Source organism: Plutella xylostella, chromosome 23 (assembly GCF_932276165.1).
Source record: "Plutella xylostella chromosome 23, ilPluXylo3.1, whole genome shotgun sequence".
Taxonomy (NCBI): Eukaryota; Metazoa; Arthropoda; class Insecta; order Lepidoptera; family Plutellidae; genus Plutella; species Plutella xylostella.
The window spans coordinates 1,914,324-1,928,634 of record NC_064003.1 but is presented as its reverse complement, the minus strand read 5'-3'; the positions used below and the strand labels follow the sequence as shown (position 1 = coordinate 1,928,634).

General features: G+C 36.4%; 1 protein-coding gene across 3 annotated transcripts in view; it reads left to right on the top strand.

Annotated features, from left to right (window-relative positions):
• LOC119692526 overlaps positions 1–14,311 on the top strand; it is a 41,961-nt gene that overhangs the window by 17,251 nt on the left and 10,399 nt on the right. The window contains exon 2 of one of the 3 annotated variants that reach the window (XM_048629541.1): positions 1,797–1,850. Coding sequence is in view for 2 of the 3 variants with exons in the window: in XM_048629539.1 (XP_048485496.1) it covers positions 11,308–11,611 (304 nt within the window). In the remaining variant the exon portion in view is untranslated. Of the gene's footprint in view, positions 1–1,796; positions 1,851–2,003; positions 2,276–11,071; positions 11,612–14,311 lie in introns of those variants that run through there. The other 2 variants (XM_048629540.1, XM_048629539.1) reach the window with 2 other exon arrangements.

The window sequence follows — 14,311 nt, the reverse complement described above, 5'->3', positions numbered from 1 at the left end:
AAGGATTTGAAGAAAGGTTTACAGGATTCATCGTTCCTTATACCAACTATGGCTCGAATACATTTTTTTTGAATACGGAAAACTTTAAAGATGTCAGTTGATCGCCCCCATAATAGTAACCCGTAGGCAAGAACTGATGCAACATACCCATGATAAGCAGTTAGGGCTGCATCTTTTGATACCACTTGTCTGAGGTTTCGTAAAGCATAAATGAATTTTCCGACCTTATTTATTACTTGCTCTATATGGGCCTTCCAGTTACAGTGCTTGTCTATTATTAAACCTAAGAATTTTGTATTATTGATTTCTTCTATTTGATTTGATTCATACATTATATTAATTTTGTCAGGATTGGAATTATAAGTTTGAAATTGTATCATATTAGTTTTAGAAATATTTATAGAGAGATCATTATTTTTTAGCCATTCAATAAATTTATGTAATGTGCTGTTAAATTCATTAAATATTAACTACAACACGTTATTGAAACTGCGATATTTTGACATCATCCTCGATTCGTGTTACTTATTAAACAAAATTACAAAGTTACTAAGATTATTTAAGAATCGAAGAAGAACAACTCGTGAAAAGTTCCCATTAATATTTGGTGGTATTGGGATGCGGTGTTGGGATGCACGATAGGGGCACCCCCACCTGACGTATCAGTTATCCTGAGCAGTCAGCTACTTTATACCGCCAATTTGACTGGCCAATCCCTTAACCACGGACACATCCCCAACCAAACCAAGCTATAGCTATATACAATATGTACCTTGTTTCAGCTAAGATAATTCCCGAAACAGTTCATAATTTTCCGAATTACGCAGAAATACTAATTGAAATCTGTGTTGATTCATAATATTTCATTAGCGACACAGACAAAATAGATAGACAAAACAGATGCGGGACGAATAAGTTATAGTGCCACAAACTTATCTGTTCCGGTGAGAGCGAAGTAAATTGATCCATATCTCAGTACTTACTATGAATTGTATATTGATATAGATTAGATGGGTTTATTAATACCGCAAGAGCGAATTAACAATACGAGCAAACTTAAAATCTTATAGAATTAAGAAATATTACACATATATGTGAGCTGTCACCGGAACAGATAAGTTTGTGGCACTGTACTTTTGCGCGCTAGCCCTAAAACCGCAAAAACTGTGCGCAAAACTTAAAACGTCTCCATGACATCACAGGAATCACCTTAGCTGAAATGAGGTATAGTGTTTGTCACCGACTCACTTTGTTTAGCTCTTGTTTAGTGATCAAATTACACCTATGATTAACGTCCATTACCGCGGTAATCATTGGCTTAACACACTAGTGTGGATCGCCCATAAGAAGAAGTCAAGATTTAAAGCATTTAAACATATTCGTTTCGGTCTCGACGACCTTCATGGATGCTCCCGCTACACATTGGTTGATTTGCGATTATGACAGGCCATACCTATAATTTGTTTAGTCTCTAGGTCACGTGAGCCATAGCCCCGAGCTCCAGACTTAGACGTTCAGACTTGAAACCTAAATTGGTAAAATAATCACAAGTCTAAAACGAGCAAAAACGCAACATGGACGGTGCCCGCTAAATTAGGTACGGAACATTTTTTTATGCCAAATTGCAATTTTATTCGCATGCAACCGTCTTGCAGTGGGACGCTTCGGCATACGTGAGAATTGCACGTAAACAGTTGATTAGGAAATGATCATCCTGTTTTTGGTAGTTTATTATCGCAAAATGCATTTCTCAAATTGCAAAAAACATGGTAATTTACAATTGTTTTTCTTTACAGGATACCGTGCTTCAGAGGCAGCGGTGAAGAAAAAGACTCAGTTGATTGCGTAAGGTAAGGAGTTTGTTATTGTTTCAGTTGAAACCTTCATGCATGAAACATGAAATAAAGCCGTGGCATTTTTTTCAAACTATAGACAATATCATATATTTTTTAACATCCACCTAGTTGTCATTTCATACGAAAGTGTCAAGCCGTGGCATGCCCGATGACATGCGTCTATTCACGTCACATTGCTTAGTGTAAATGTGAAATTTCGATTACATTTTTTAAATAAGTATTTTTCGCTGAATCTATTTTTGATGAAATTGTTTACTGCCGTGATTATGGTGTCATATCATGTGTTATAAAGTGGTGTTCAAAGCAACGGTTATAGGTTTATTAGGAGGCTCAGAGAGAGAAACAGTAGTAGGTTTAACATCATGTTGAACGGATGGTTTCATCGAAGAATAGAAGAAGTTCTAGCAAGGAGATTGAAGGTATTTAGGTTTAAATACAATATTATGACTATTTACGTGTGGATTCAGAGTTGAAATGCTTGCAACTACCCTTTGTAATGTAATTGTACTTATGCGCCCGGTATGGAAAAGTTGAAAAGTTAAAGCTAAGGAATTATTAATATTTTACTTTACCTTTAATGATTACGGACGTAGTCCGTAGTAGACTGAGCTTTTAAAATATTTATTCTTCATTTAGAATACACATGCAATCACACATACATTTTACTATATCAACTGAAAATTATATTGATACTATTTTGATAAGTGTTGAAAATTTAAGTTAAAAAGATACATACACGCTCACGACTGTAATCCCTCAGCCGTTTTTGAATGAGTACCTAGGTACTTACAACGCACTTAGGGTACACATCTAGATGTGCAGGTTAATACCTATTATTTTATTTATTTATTTATTTGTTTCCTCACGATGATTTCCTTCACCATAAGAGGGTTCTACCTTTTTTGGCATAAGGAGAAACACATTAGGAGAAACAAGATTATACATAGGTATAGACGAACATAAATTTGAGCAAACGAAACTTAGGTGTTTAAAGATTGTGCCTAAAGAGTTTTAGACGAAACGAGCCTTATGCCACATAAGTCTTGGCAAAGTGATGGTTCGGCCAAAAAAGTTTAGACCATACGAGTTATGCGAAATGAGTTTTGGTTAATAAAGATTATGCGAGATGAGCGGAACCCAGGTATTTAATATACTTACGTGTACTCGTGTATAGACATCGAATATAACTTAATACATTTCTCCGTAGCCAGTCCAGAGGTTCCGTTAGTGTGTTGAGATGAGTATTTTCACACACTGCGGCGCTTTCCATCAAATGTAGAGCTAACAATAAACAGATAGGTATTTCAACTTTCATTAAAAGAGCTAGCAGGATCTTAGACAAGGACATAAAATGCCGTGCTTAGTAGCCCCTTTCAAGATTATACCTAGTACAAAATCATGGGGTCATATAAATATAACTAAGATTACTGCCCCAGAATAAAAAAAAAACATTGGGGTAGGCGAGTTCTAAAGGTAAGCGTCCACTTATCGGTATCATACCTATCGGACCAAACGGATTTTCCCAAATGTATGGAGATATGGCGTCGGCTATGCCGATGTAGTGGACGCACTTTGTGTAAATTTTATTATTATTATTGTTTATTTATTTATGCAACTTATAGGCACACAACGAACAGGTAGCAAGCATACATCTTTACCAGGCTGCAAGTAGTTTTTCAAATTAATATACCTATAGGTAGGTATAACAAGTAAAATGTAGCCAATTCTATCGGTTCTATTGTCAATTACAAAGTAAGAGAGTCCACTTCGTCTCGTGTTTTTACCACATTAATGAGCACCCATTTTAATTGCGCCCTAATGAGTGCATAATATGTCCCGGGACTGTAATGTTTTAATTGTACCCCCGTACTGGTCCTTCAATTAAAAGCCGTGACTTAATTGGTATATCAACTCAAGCTTTAAGATTATGGGGTTGACAAAAAATATTCTGGAAACTCTGGTAGGTAACGGTTGTCTTCAAAATATTGAATTTTGGGTGATAGTTGTGTAAGCTTTGCTCTGTTCAATTTAGGACCTACCTACCTACTGAAATTGACTTTCTGGTTAATTGTTCCTTTTTGAAATACATAGGTACAAAAATCTCTTTCAAACTGAATAAAGTCATTCAAGTTACCGTAAACTAACAGTTAGGTAAATTATCATATTTAAAACTCTACTTGACCTTATTCTTTGATCCAATCCAATCGATTTTTACTACACTTAAATTAGACTACGGCCGCTAAATCTATCGGTGGCAGCTCTCGAAAATTACGAAACACCACAGGGTCCAGAATCCACAGACAGGGCTGCAAAAAGCCGGGACTCACCGCCTGCCCACCCAGCCTGCCTGGGTACCAACCATAATACGACCCCGTTGCAATCCTGCACAAATACCGACAATTCCTCAACTAACACCTGCCAGCTACAGAACAGCCTAAGAAACCTACACCCCATTCGCGATTTAAGACTTTACGTTGAATCACAGTGAGATAGTTTTACAGTGAGGAGTATTTTGTTAATTTCCCGACAGAGATAATGATTAAATTGTTTCGGCATGTCAAATCAAACGAAATTATGCTGTTATATCTTGTTTAATAGCGGAGCGTTTATGCCCGTTTCATACATACCTGCGTAGTGAGATACCCCCCTTAGTGAGATTTCTCTTTTAGTTTGCGCTGAAGGGAATGGTTTTATTAATTTTGTCTGTACGGTGATGGGAAACTAGGTTACTTGCATAATACGACAACATACAACTGTCTTTATATTATATGTAAATACTAATATTTTTTGTTATTTAAAAATGTCTTTTATTATTTTTCGGTAAGCACCATTGTGCTTTTTTTCGTAGGTACTAGGTAGGTACATGATGAGTATGAGTAAATATTTATAATTTCACAAAATAAAATTGGCATTTTAGATTTTCAATGTTTATATTCGGTATTTTTATATCTTAAGTAATGACTTATTTAAAATATTCAAAAAATATATTGTACACACATCTATTGATTGCTTTTGCCACAAACTTATATGAAATGAATCCAGTGGTTTTGGTTTAAACATCATAATTTCGATATCGTAATGTCGCCGGCAACATTGTACGAGCCAGGTTGTACCGAGCGCCATGTTGGGAGTAAATACGACAAATATTCGCATCCGTTTTTACATGGAGGTAGTTAGGTACCTACTCAAGAACAAACACATTTAAGTATAATTTTAGTAACTCGATATGTAATGGAAAAGCATTGCATCGCAAGTATCGATACAGATCGTTGACGTCAAACTCGATCGATGACTAACGCTTTTCTCTGCTCAGACGACCTTCGCTCGAGGAAACCCATACAGCCTCCGTTTCAACGAAGCATTGCGTAGCGTCTGAACGTTGTACCTCAGCCTCCCACACTTGAACAACAACCGTAATACGTTCCCATTAAAGGCGTTTTTGGCGTGTATTTTGTGAGCCGGGCAATCCATTGATCGATTCCGGCCGAGTCGAGTACTCGGTGAGTCACACTGACCCCGAGTCGAGAGAATCGAATCAATGACCGACTGACTATAGACTGTATAGACTATTATAGCTATAGTACGCTTCTATTTATAGATATAGATATTACATATTGTGACAAAATTGGAATCGATACTACTTTCGGTTTCCGATGCGGTTACCACCACCGAATATAAGAAATTGACAATCCATAAGTAGCGTCGCTCCCCTGTCAAACCTGACGTAACTTGTATGGATATGACAGATGTTTGACAGGCGAGCGACGCTGCTAAGGGATTGTTAATTGCTAACGTGTCGGTGCTGGTACGGTAGCAGGTCTAAAATTCTAGTTTATTTTGAATAAATAAAATTGACATATAAACGGTTTTTCTATTGGACAAGACAAAATGGCAAGCGTATAGCGTGGAACGCCCTCCGGCCCGCTGGACCGACGACCCGACCTTAGGCAAATATCTAGTAGTGGCTATATGGATAAGGCATAGGACATATTGTTGCGTTCGTTGGGAGAGGCCTATGTCCAGATTGTCCAGAAATGGATGATCACTGGCTGATGATGATGATGATGAGATTGCTCTTTTTACTAAAAAATAATGAAATACAGGAGCTTATCCTTGAATTTTAAAACATTAACTAACCATCGACACATGATTGCATTTTATAGATTAAAAGCGAAGTGTTTTTACAGACAATTTTATATTTTTAGAAGAAAATAATGAACTTCCTTTGTGCCAGTGTTATATGAAATAATTGTTGTTGAAAGGAAGTGCGCTGAAGTACGTAAGTAGAGTTTCTATTTGTGTGTTTCCTGTATCATCTTTTATTCCAAACTTTACAAAACTTGGTTGTACAAGATGTTAAAAGAAAGGAATTATAATAATAATGATATTGATTCTGAAGGCAGAAATTCTAATTTTAACGCTGTCAAACTAAAAAAATTGCTAGCATAAAATGACATTTACGGAAACAATCACAGAGTCGAATTTTAAACAAAGAAATTAAGGTTTTGACGTCTCTAAATTTAAAATTTCCGCCTTCAGAATCGATATCAATGTCTTGTAATTTTTAATTCATTAGGGTGAGTGAGGTTAGTTTCGGTTCAACAAAATAATGAATTAAGTGATTATATTATAATTACCTACATCTGTAGTAGCTATTGAATAAAATTGGGCGTTAAGATATATTTTTATAATTTTTGCTCTTTTGCGTTTAAGTGCGTAACCATTACTATGCCGAAATCAAATAAAACATGATCCATCTTTGGAATAGAACGTCATGGATGATGATGACAATAATCAACTGCAGATAACTTACCATCATTGGCCAAAAAGCCATAAAATGTTTCAATAAATTCAGTATCGATATCGAAGTGGACAGTACTCGTATATAAAATTCAATGCTTGTTCCTGAAAAGCATCATTACATAATGGGCTTTTACGTACCTTGTATTAAAGTCTATTGACAAAAAGTTTTAAAAAGTCAATAAAGTATTTTTATATTTAATTAGAGTTACCTAGTTCTTTGTGTCCGTAATAACTGAACACATTAGAACCATGGCTGGTTTATTTGGTAAGTATGTAATTATGTATTCTGCGCTGTGTATTAAATATAAGCGAAATCATAACAGTGGACAGTTACAATTTCTCAATTTTACGTAAGCTAGTAGGCTCGTAGGTACTTGGATTTATAATAAAAACAAGTATCTAATTCAGAACAAATAGCATAATGTATTGTTTACAAAATTAAAAGTGTATTCTAGTCAGCATCTCACGCTCTCCCAGTCCGGTCGGTGTTTTCAAAGTGAGCTTCACGCTTATTCACGTCATTCAAATTTAATTGTAGTACTGTTTGTTCTAAATACCCCCGTTCTTTGTCTCCGGTCCTCTATACGAGCCGCCCCAAACACCAGTTTTATACAACAGTCGCGCGCTACTTTTTGTCCAAGGGTTTATTAGCTCTTGCGACTACCGTTACCGAACTCACAATGCGCCTGCGCATCGGTTTTACAACTGCAGCAACACAGTACAATGCACTAATTTATTACGTAAAGTACTCACAAATAATGTAGTGAAAGTTAAAGTGACAGGATGCGAGATGCTGGTATTGTCTCTATAAAGTAGTTAACGGTGTACAAATAGGCCCGGTGGCCTTCTACAGGAGTCAGTGTCTTTACAAGATCGTAAAGCGTTTGCGAATTTTAATGGGGTTTTTACGACATTTATATTTATGCGAAACTTAAACGGAGATGAGTTTTATGTTATTTTTGAAGTCCGCCCGTTTTGTTGCTAATTTTGGGATAGGCCGTTTGTGAGTGGGGCCTGTAACCTGTTAGATAATTTATTTCAATAAATTGATCATAATGATGCCGACATCTAATTAATACTTTCAGCCTTTAGTCGCATACTTAGTTACTTAATATATGTATTTACAAATGAACACAAAATTATAACGTGAACTTTAATTGTATGTTTTGGCAAACCACTGTTGATGGTATAGATTATAATTATATCACTGTGAACTGCCCTGAACATTCATAATTTTATGGTAGTAGATGGCAAATATTAATCAGTCCATGAAATACATTCTAGTATTTAGTCTCACTTTTTTCAATGTTAAACAGTACGCCCTCTTCGGCCATCGGGATACCACCCCAGCAGGGGGCAGGCATTGTGCATGTCTCAACATGAAACAAGATACCTAATTACAACATGACTTATTTCAGATATTCACCCTAAGACCGAGATGTTTGAGTTTAAAATCGTCATCGCAAAAGCTTTGTGCCCCACAGCTCTTTTATCATTGGTAATGAATGCCTCCTAATACTTCTTCATTGAGAAGTGCATACTTGTCACTTTTTTGGACTTAAAATAGATTGTTAACAGCCTAAAAAACAGTTTCAGTTTGTTCAGAGCTTTCGAAAGCTCAGTGCTCGTTAGAGGAATGTTCTCACCGAGATTATAAAAAAAAAAATTTTTATCATCCTTGTTTCTCAGTCAGTAGTAAATGATAACGGAACCATAGCTACTCAACAGGAACTATTATTTATAGTTATATCATTTAGTTAATTCGTTTGCACCCAACAAATACTGCTAATGACCAAAAAACAGGGCATTTCGTTGCAGTAGCAGGTAAAACTGTCGATAAGCAATTAGCATCGTGGGACCTTATTAAAAAACGCTTACAGAAGTCGCGCGGTGCGATATACTTAAGTAGTTTTTTTAATGATAATTGTAATTATCGCTTTTTGTTTACATTGATTATTACCGGATGGTGTAGCGGTAAGCAGATCTGGAACCAAACTTAACACTCTCGGGTTTGAATTACGGTAGATAAGAGTTTTCCATATTAATTATATTTCTTTTAAATATTGCGGTATTACCATTACTACAAAAAATATACCGAGTGTTTGACGCATTATTTAACGGATGCATTTGGTCTTTAACCGACTTTATAAAAAAGGAGGTTCTCATTCGTATGAATGTATTTTTTAAAGAGCTCTATATACATTACATTACAGTGTACTCGTATGTAAAATTTATTCAATAGCAATTTTTGTACTTCCCCATTACCGGATCACTTCCGTGAGGTTTTATTTCTAATACGGATCTTGAAAAGTTCAGCGTCATTCATAGTTGAGGTCAGCAATTGTTTTTTTTTGTGACGTCACAATTTATTGTGGGTCTAATTGCCGAAATAAGGCTTTAGACATTGCGCTTGACCAATATATTGAGCATTATCTAAAGATCAGATTTTTGTGTGTTACGTGATCGTGCAGTTGTTACTTTAGTTATGTTTTTATCCAGTTGTATGTTAGATATAGAAGTATTTTACAAAGTAATCTCTCTCTTCTCTATATTAATTGTAATATGAATGAGATATACCTACCTACCTCAATCATTATTATGCTATCTGTGGCCATATATAATTATGTTACGAGTACAGGATGTTAATGCTTGATAAGTAGATCATTCGTAGATACAACTTTATCTGGGTATCCTATGACAGGTATATCTCCGCTTTTTTATGTTAAATTTATCACTCCAGAGACTATATTACATGTCCCTGCTTTTTGAAGAGCGTTAAATATATTGTGGAAATATTTTTTTTTTTCGCCTTACCTGTAATAAAAAGTATATAAACATTAATTGCATATAATTCATATATCAACTCGTTATTGTTCTGGCACTACCAGGACAGATTAAACAAAAAAAAATTAATAAAAAGCTACTTGCTAAGCTTTTTTTTATCATGATTCTATAACATTATACCTACTGAGTACACCAAATTCTGAGTTTCTAAGTAAATATGCCCAAACATTACCTTTTTAGCCAATGTCCATAAGAGCATGGTTTTTTTCTATAGTGACGACACTGACGACATAATTATATGACGAATTCCGAGGTATGCCGAGAGGTGTGTGAGCACTCAACAATATCAGTGAAGTTAGTGACGTATGTAAACATTTTTCATCTTTGCGAGTGCAAGATATCCTAATTTGGATAGGAATTTAAGTTGAAAGCCATAACGGAAGTTTAGTTTTTACGATATTTTTAGCTCTGATGACGATTATAAAGGATGTTAGCAAAACGGCTATAAGTACCCAGGTATTTTTGTGAAGCTTTGAGGCATTCGCTTAGTCTTGTTCTTAGCGTGTCATTTACAAACCCTAGGGACTAGGGTTATCACCGCGCTGAAAGGATTAACCAGTCAGATAAGTTACAAATCACCAGTATATCTATCGCGAAGTCAGAACGAAGTAACATTTACGAAGTGATTATAGTGTCAAATTCAATACAAATTGAATCCGATAATCATTGTCAAAGCAAGTTTGTGATAGGGGCCTGGCTCAATAAAATCATGAATTGTTGATAATATTTATTATATGTGTGACGTCCTGAAATAGCGTGAATGTAAAGTGAGATAGTATTAATTTTCAGCGAATGACGCAATTATTTTATTACTGGACGCAAATGAGGGATCGATTTTCATACAATTAGTATAGAATACCTGATAATGGATTTATAAATAGCTTACAATATACGCCACAATTATGATTTTTTTTTATTTTGCTCCGAAACTTTCATTAAATATGTAGGGAATGCATAATTATTGTATAGTGTTGTTTTGACTTCGTTTAACAGTTATACAATTGTGTCGTTCTTGTTTTGATCCAATGTTACTAGTAAGTAACATTTATTATGTAGCTGACATAGACAAATATAAATAGATACCCAGGTGGTAGGTATTTAGACAATTTCAGGAAAAATATTTTACTAACGATTAATTTTTATGTCTGAGATAACTTAAGAGTAGGTGCACCTTAGGTGTACGATAGTACCTAAGGTAAAGTAGTAGGTAAGTTAGGTGTAGTGCATTTGTAAAATACTATTCATACATCCGTAGCTGATTAAACTTTCAGGTGAGTAATCCACTGAAACTACGTGTCTTTAGATTACAAAATGAGTCAGTTCATATAGAAATTCACAGCAGATGCCGATATACAAATATGGTAAATACAGAACCTTGGCTATTGACTACGAGAAATAATTAGATCATCAATACATCACCACCCTGATAAAGATATCGGTGTTCTGTATAATTAAATATTGTTTTCTTAATTTCGTAAAATAGATGCGATAGTAAAAAAGCCTACCCCATCCAAAAGACACATTAAAAACCAACGTAATTAATTTTGAAAAACCCGTGAAAACATAAACGCGGACTGAAAACCGCCCCTTATCCCGAACCAGAAGATTACATAAGGGTGCATGTCCAACAGGTGCGGGCCGGGGGGCGGGGCCGGGCAGCCGCCTCGTGACGCCATTGGCCGGCCCGGGTTTTCCCTGGCTCCCCATTGGCCGACGTACCCCCACTCCTACCGCCACGTGCTTAGGGTACGCACAGGTTTATCTGTCCCCGCGATACACCAAATAATTTAGTCGTTCACTTAACATGACGCGTGCAACACCGTGCAGCTGTGTTAAGGGGCAGCACTTGGTGTGTCAAAGTCAGAGTCGGAATTGTTTTAAGGATATGGAGTTGCCGGCGTGTGCGTTGCTCGGCAGGAGGGGCACAGTGATAGTCAGGATTCTGGAGCGGTGTGATGTTTGCAGCAGTATGCCCAAGTGGCTGAACTGCCAGAGGGGTGTCACTTCTGGACTCTGCCCCAGGACATGTTTCTATTGCCGATGCAGTGATTGTGATAGTGATGTGTTGCGGCGGTGGCGGCCGTGCACGGGAGCACCTGATAGAAATAGTAAGTGCCGAAATTTTCGGTGGAACTTTTTTTTATAAGGTCTGAACATGCCGCTAAGATTTGGCCATGGTCCATATTTTAGTCCATATTTTTCAATGTTATAGTTACTTAGGATTCCAATGTAAAATAATTATCAGATTTAATCAAACAAAAAAAAGTATTTTGTTAAAGACCTAAGTAATCAGACTAAATCCCATCCTTCTACAATTAGCGTCACCGAGCTTACAATTTCATTACGCAAAAAAAGTCCCTCCGCGCGCCATACAATGCTAAACATGAGGCCTCTAACTAACTCAGCCCGTGCCTCGTTCACACACCTCCTATCACTCGCTCCAGTCGCACCCTTCAAGAAAAACTTGAACCAAACTAGAGCTGTCGCCTATTTTCGCGCTGAAAAGCTACTGGATCGGTGTGAACGAAGCTCCAAGCGTGGTTCAAACCGTAATTAGAGTAGCGCACTCTTACCGACATGACATATCTCACTAAACGTTTCTATCCTTTAAAGCGCGACGTACAGTTATGCTGGCTTTCGTAATTAGTTGAATCTGTCGGTGGTTCTATATAGGGTCTCGTCGTTTACGGCGAAGACGGGGCGGGATCTGGCTGGACGATGGAAAAAATGTCGCCAAAGCAAAAATGTGACATACTTTTGACAGTCGCGGTGATGTATGATGGCGGATTATCTAATTGGTGTAGATATTTTTTCAGTAGTAATGTGTTAATTATTTTGTATGGTCATTATATTCATTTACATAACTGTAATGAGGGAAGAAAGGAATAAAAAGAAAGTACCGATATAAGTACAAATTAATACTCGAGGGTGGAAGACCTTCGCCTTAAATTAACGGAACTCAAAACATTGCTTAATTACAATATTGTACCTGTACTGAAAAATAATAACTCACTGTTTATTTATTGAATCAAATCACTTAATCCTTAGAAAATAATAACATTTCATATAAAGATAGAGCTTATAATTTATGTTACTATTAAACTAATTAATTACACTCATATTTATTTAATTCAATTACTTAACAAAGTTCGTCGTCAGAAGAAGAAACTATTATTAAATTGAAACCAATTAAATAATAATTACGAGCTCAAATGACCACAAACCCGCTTTTAGCCTCCGCGTCAGATAAACAATACATTATTTACCCGGAAGTAGATTTCTATTTACTTTCAGAGATTATAACTTGTACATAATAGTGATTTTTTTATTTTTTATGAAGGTATAAATAAAAAACCAGTCAGCCATATTTAACGCGAGATTCTCCCGCAAAGATTGATTTAATTTTTACCGGTTATCCCGTGGGATTTTAAAAAAATCAAAACAATGACAAATACTTGCAACTAAAATTAAATAATTATATCAAAATCGGTCCAGCCGTTAATGCGTAGTGCTTTGACCATCGGGATAATTGAGATAATTCTATACATAACATATAGGTACCTACCTAGTAGTTACAAAACCAACAAAGTCCACTTGATTCTTGAGCTTTTAAATTTAACTTTTCTGAACTAAACACAGCATCATCACCCTTCATTATTAGTATTTTTGCATACAACAAATTATAATTTACTGTTATCTATTTTCCACTTTCCCTAAGAGCGGAGTGTTTCTATGAACCTCAATGGCAATGACTCACAATATTCTTCCAACTAGCTACAAGTGCAAACATAATTTAATAATACAATTTAATTGCACGTAATACATAATATACCTACCTACCGACATAATATCTACGGTCGACAATACGAATATAATGAAGTAACTGAAAACTATAAAATCGAATCAAAAATATAAACGAATATGTAACGTCATAGTTATAAAAAACTTAATAATATTACGCATCATAAAGGTTGCAAGAGAAACGAGATCTATTTATAAAATCCTTAATGCCTTAATTTGTCGTAAAAATCCGCCGCGGGCAGGTAAACAGCAATTTTTTCCCTCTAATCGTAATTAGGGAAGAAAATACCTATGTCGGGCTCTATTACATGTGATATGCCAGCTTCGTTAGCCGGCGAGACGGCTCATTAGCAACATTTTCACATAAGACGATGTACATTAACGCGCACTGAGCGCCCGCCGCCAATTAAATACAGTTATTGCAAGAGTTGTACATGTCCCTGATAATTAGCGACGTTTAGCCGCTCATTTAGTAATGTAGAGCTGCGCTTGCCTGTAGTTCGTGCTGCTAATAAGCCGAGCCTGATTGGACGGGGCGATGCGAACGCAAAAGGTGAAATGTGAAATTATTTCGATTACAGGTTATTTGTAAGGGTTGCTCGATTTTTAAGTGAGTGATTAATCGACGCTCATGCCATCGACCTGTTGCGTCGGTCGATCAGAGTGATTTTCAGTGAAGGAGCAGCCTCCGCCGCCGCCGCCGCCGCCGCCGCCGCCACGCGCGTCCCCGCGATAATCGCCCTTATTATGCGCAGTCAAATTTTACGACCACACCGGTTGTTAGCCGCTACTAACAAAATGATGAATCGACTTAAATTAAACCTCTATTATGGGCAAACATGACGCATTTTCTATGTAATGTCACACGGATGGATATTAATAGTACCGTTACCGGCCCCGAGCGCCCAGATTCATCGCGTGAAGATACAAAAGTCAATTATCGAGAACCTCCTCCTTCTCCCGTGACGTGTTGTTCGAGTGCAGTTTAATTTTGAGTTTATAAACGC